This window comes from Mandrillus leucophaeus, unplaced genomic scaffold (assembly GCF_000951045.1).
Source record: "Mandrillus leucophaeus isolate KB7577 unplaced genomic scaffold, Mleu.le_1.0 Scaffold407, whole genome shotgun sequence".
Classification (NCBI taxonomy): domain Eukaryota; kingdom Metazoa; phylum Chordata; class Mammalia; order Primates; family Cercopithecidae; genus Mandrillus; species Mandrillus leucophaeus.
Genome location: NW_012104332.1, coordinates 43,252 through 49,033, shown reverse-complemented (window position 1 = coordinate 49,033; position 5,782 = coordinate 43,252). Strand labels below are relative to the sequence as shown.

The 5,782-nt window shown below is 34.8% G+C and overlaps 1 protein-coding gene across 1 annotated transcript in view; it reads right to left on the bottom strand.

Annotated features, from left to right (window-relative positions):
- SCAMP1 (secretory carrier membrane protein 1) overlaps positions 1–5,782 on the bottom strand; it is a 71,496-nt gene that overhangs the window by 23,795 nt on the left and 41,919 nt on the right. Inside the window, exons 5-6 of the mRNA XM_011992190.1 lie at positions 4,758–4,859; positions 1,455–1,572 (exon numbers count right to left, since the gene is read on the bottom strand). Of these exons, the coding sequence (XP_011847580.1) occupies positions 1,455–1,572; positions 4,758–4,859 (220 nt within the window). The remainder of the gene's footprint in view (positions 1–1,454; positions 1,573–4,757; positions 4,860–5,782) is intronic.

Genomic DNA, 5,782 nt, shown 5'->3' with positions numbered 1-5,782 from the left:
CAGCCTGGGCGATAGAGTGAGACTCTCTTTCACGAAAGAAAGACAGGAAGACAGAGAGACGGAGGAAAGACAGAAAGAAAGACAGAAAGAAAGAGCGAGAATAAACAGAGTAAACAGACAATCTAAAGAATGGGAGAAAATATGTGCAAATTATGCATCTGACAAAGGACTAACAATCAGAATTTATAAAGGACTTAAAACAACAAGAAAAAAAACAACCCCATTAAAAAGTAGGCAAAGGACATCAACAGACAATTCTTGAATGAAGACATACAAACAGCCAACAAACATAAGAAATCTCAACATCACCAATCAGAGAAATGCAAATCAAAACCACAATAATTACCATTTCACACCAGTCAAAATGGCTATTATTAAAAAGTCAAAAAATAGCAGATGTTGGCAAGGATGCAGAGAAAATGGAATGCTTATATACCATTGATGGGAATGTACATTTCTTCAACTTCTATGGAAAACAGTATGGAGATTTCTCAAAGAAGTAAACATAGAACTTCCACTCAACCCAGCAATCCCCCTACTGGGTATCTAACCAAAGGAAAAGAAATCCTTTTATCAAAAAGACACCTGCACTCATATGCTTATTGCAGCACTATTCACAATAGCAAAGTCATAGAATCAACCAAAGTATCCATCAATAGTAGACTGAATAAAGAAAATGTGATACATATACACCATGAAATACTATACCACATAAAAAAAATGAAATTACGTCCTTCATAGCAACATAGATGCAGCTGGAGGCCATTATCCTAAGTGAATTAACACATAAACAGAAAATCAAATACTGCATGTTCTCACTCAGAAGCGGGAGCTAAACAAAGGGTTCACACAGACATAAAGATGGATACAACAGACACTGCGGACTCCAAAAGGGAGGGAGAAGAGCAAAGCTTGAAAAACTATCAGGTACTATGTTCACTATTTGGGTGATGGGTTCAATAGAAGCCCAAACCCCAGCATTATGCAACATAACCATGTAACAAACTTGCACATGTTTCCTCTGAATTTATAATAAAAAATTTTAAAAAACAAAAAAAACAAAACCTAAGAGGTATATATGAATAAAAGGTACATACCATATAACAGTTTTGCTTCTATTCATTAATCAGGCTAATATGCTTCATATTAAAAAAAAGAAATTTAGCATATATTAAAAAATCCAAATTTTAAAAATGAGGCTGACTCTTTAACTCATGAAAGCTTTCAGTTAAAATGATTTTAAAATACTCCCTTTTTACTGAAGTTTAAAAAGTGATGCAATTTTCTAAAATGTACCTATGTATAACTTTTAATTGTAAAAAGTAATCCTCAGAAAGCAAGCTTGTACGATAACGATAAAATGGCTTCAGGTTACACCAAATTACAGCAAAATGGGAAAATGAAAACTTTACACCAGGTTCACTATAAAAATTTAGACATAAACTTTCACTTACTTTTTTGAACATAACTAGTGAGATGACTGCTGACGCTGTGAAAAGTGCTGCTATGATTATCATCATGATTCCAACAGGAATATTTTGGTTGAGACCAGTAAGGGATGAAATCCAACCACTACAAAGTAATAAAAAGTGTAATTAGGCAAAAGTTAATGTAAACTTTTTAAAAATAGCATAATATCTAACACATATTCAACACTTACCAGTCAAGCAATGTTCAAGTTCTTTGTGTGTATTAGCGCATTTAACTCTCACAACCCACCCAATAGGACAGATGCTGTTTTAAATCCCTAATTTTACAAATGAGGAACTGAGATATTCAGTAACTTGCCTGAGGTCACCAGCTTATAAATGGCATAGTCTGAATTCGAAAGCAAACCAAACTCCAGAGGCTCAAGTGTTTAATTCCAGACTGTACATTTTTTAAGCTGTACATTTTTTAAGCTTACGAGTTTTGAGTTTATTACTTTTTTTGTTTGAGACAAAGTCTCGCTCTGTCGCCTAAGCTAGAGTGTAGTGGCATGATCTCGGCTCACTGTAACCTCTGCCTCCTGGGTTCAAGCGATTCTCCTGCCTTAGCCTCCTGATTTGCTGGGATTACAGGTGTGCGCCACCACGCCTGGCTACTTTTTGTATTTTTAGTAGAGATGGGGTTTCACCAAGTTGGTCAGACTGGTCTCGAACTCCTGACCTCATGATCCACCTGACTTGGCCTCCCAAAGCACTGGGATTAGAGGCGTGAGCCACTGCGCCTGGCCTACTACTACATTTTTTAAAATGTTTATTTTCAATTCTGCTGAATTATGGAAGAAGGTATTTATAAACCATATATCCAACAACGGATTCACATCTAGAATATACATAACTTTCAAAGCTCAACAGAACAAAAAAATTATTAAGAAAATGGATAAAAGACATGAAAAGATATTTTAGCAAGAGGACATAAAGACAACAAATAAGCACATGAAAAGATGTTCAAAACCACAATGAGATACCACCTATTAGGATGGCTAAAAGAAAAAGTTATAACCACCAAATGCTGGTGAGGAAGTGGAGACTAAATTGCTCATACTTGTTGGTGGGAGTGTAAAATAGTACAGCCACTCTAGAAAACAGTTTGTTTCTTTAAAAAACTAAACATACAACGTCCATATAACCCAATAATTACACTCTTGGCATTTATCCCAGAGAAATGAAAATTATGTTCACACAAAAATCTATTCACAAATTTTGTGGCAGCTTTATTTGTAATAGTCCAAAACTGGACACAATACTGATGTCCTTCAACTGGTGAACCGTTAAATAAGCTGTGATACATCTGTATCATAGAACACTACTCAAAAATAAAAAGGAGCCCAGACATGGTAGGTCATGCTTGTAATCCCAGCATTTTGGATGGCTGAGGCGGGCAGATCACATGAGGCCAGGAATTCAAGACCTAACTGGCCACATGGTGAAACCCTGTCTCTACTAAAAACAGAAAACTTAGCTGGGCTGGGTGGGAGGTGCCTGTAATCCCAGCTAGTAACTGGGAGGCTGAGGCATGAGAATCACTTGAACCGAGGAGGTGGAGGCAGTGAGCTGAGATCACCCCACTGCACTACAGCCTGGATGACAGGGTGAGACTCTGTCTCAATCAACCAACCAATTGGAATCAACTACACATACACATAACAACCTGGATAAATCTCCAGAAAATAACACTGAGTGAAAAAAGCCAAAGGCTATAGACTATGATTCCACATCTATAACCTTCTTGAAATGACAAAACAACAGAAATGAAGAACACATTAGGGATTGCCAGGGGTTAAGGAGTGACGGGGAAAAGGGAGGTTTTGAGTGTGGCTATGAAAAAGCAACATGAGGAATCCTCTGGTGATGAAAATGTGCTGTATCTTTACTATCAACATCAAGAACTTGGTTTTTATATTTTACTATAGTTCTGCAAGATTAGTACCATTGGGAGAAACTAGATAAAGGGTACCTGAGATCTCTGCATTATTTCTTACGATTGTATGTGAATCTACAATTACCTAAAAGTAAAAAGTTTAACCTAAAAAATCTGAATTACATGTGGGTCTATCTTAAAACAGGTCAATTCTATATGCACCCTCATTAGCAGACTCTTTGTACGCTATTTAGTCACATACATGCTGTTATGCTCAATTTTAGCATTTTCCCTATGTCTGTGCTAAAAAGCAAAAGAAATTACCTCAATTTCGCAAGAATAAAAAAAACCTTGTACTGTTAAAGTAACCAGTATATTTTTAATTAAACATTTAAAACACTTCCTTTCCCTAAAATACCAAAAACTAGATACTATTTAAAATAATAATAAAAACTACTTTTTCTGAGAACTGATTTAAAATATCTATATAAATTCTCTGCATATATTTATGACCATTAGGAGCTCTGCAGAACTGCCAAGAGTTGTCTGACTGCCAATCACTACTCCACTTCCGTAGCAGCATACTAAATTTAAGTCCTCAACACACTCTAATTAAACGCTAATTTCAATTTTGGTTTATGTACACAGTGGAACAAAGTTGCATCACATATGCTTCTGGCATGTAAGAATACAGCTGAATGCAAGTCAGTATAAAAGAAAGAAGAGAGGAACAGATACTTTTAGAGATGTGTACTCTTCCACCCACCATTTCACTCAAGGAATGTTTGCATCAGAGTGTAAAGAGAGACCTAAATCTGCTATTACCTCCTAGCCTGGGTCCAGATAGTCTCCATTTCTGAGGGTCCCCCACTGAATGAGCCATGAGAATGATTCGATTGTTTAAAGATGTATGTATATACGTATGTGCAGTGATTCTACCTTTCAAAGACAAGTGTCCATGTATACTCATATATAAAAATATATCTGTTTGTACACCTAAAATAGGGCTTTACACATAATAGGTATCCTTTTCCTTAAAATCCCTGAAATTCTTTCCTGCCCCTTCCACATTCCTTGGTCCCTCTATCTCTCTGACCACCTCAGTCTCTTCTGCAGTCTTCCTCTTAGTGCCCCTTACATACATATATTTATTTAAACTAGATAAAATGTGCTGTTTTTAAAGATGGGAACATAATCCTCAAAGAGACAGGTTTGTCCAAAGTTTATGCCTTATGACATTTTAAAATTGCATTTTTAAAACAATTTTTGCTTTTATTTTTTCTAATCTGGTTTTTCTGTGTTAACTAGGTTAGGAAGCCAAAAATTATAATACAATATTAAAGCTGAAAACTAGTAAAAAAAAAAAAAAAACAAAAAACAAACAAACAAAAAAAAACAAAAAAACAACTTACCAATTGCCCCAATTATGAAATCCTGCAGCTTGGAGTACATGTACAGCAAACTGACAAATATAGACGAAGAAGAATACAAAGAATCTAAATGAACTGTCACTCCTTTAAAAAAAAAAAAAAAAAAAAAAAGAAAGAAAGAAAAAAGGGGGTTAGAAAGAAAAAAGGGAGAAAACGTCATTTTTCTCATTATCTTTACACTCACCTGCAGAATGACATTCAAACCTTAAAAGCATAAACAAAAAAAAAAAGTGGCAACCACCTGAGGCCTCAAGTTAACAATATGGTAATAACTTGTGTGAACTCGTCATACTAACATTAGATATCGTTATTCTAACCTCACTGTGTCCTTTCAATTTCCAACTGCACCACAATCCCTCTTGACAAAAAAACTTATTCATTTTCTTCTTTTATTAAACAGCATTTAGAATTATAATCAACATACAATGAATTGTAAATGTTTAAAATATCACTTTAATAAGTTTTGACACGTTTATATACCTGATTCCCCAATCACTACGGTGAGCATATCCCCAAAGTTCCTTGAAACCCTTGGTAGCCCAACCCTACCCACTGCTTTTCTGTTACCATAGTTAGACTATTTTAGAGTTTTATATAAATGGAATCATATATTATATAGTCTTTTTTTCTTGTCTGGCTCATTTTACTCAGTACCACTATTCTGAGATTCACCCAGTTTTGTGGCATGTATCAAAAGTTCATTCCTTTTCATTGTTGAGTAGTATTCCATTGTGTAAATATACCACAGTTTATTCATTCACTGTTGGACATTTAGGTTGTTTCTAGTTTTTTATTACAAATAAAGTTATTATTGTTATTATTGATAATAAAGCTATTATTAATAGTCATGTACAAGTCTTCCCATGAACATATATTTCCTTCTTCTCTTAGGTAAATACCTACAAGTGGGAAAGGCTGGAACATATCATAGGTATAGGTATAATTTTTTAAGAAACAGCCAAACTGTTTTACAAACAGGTTGTTCTATTTTTCTTCTTTTTTTTTTT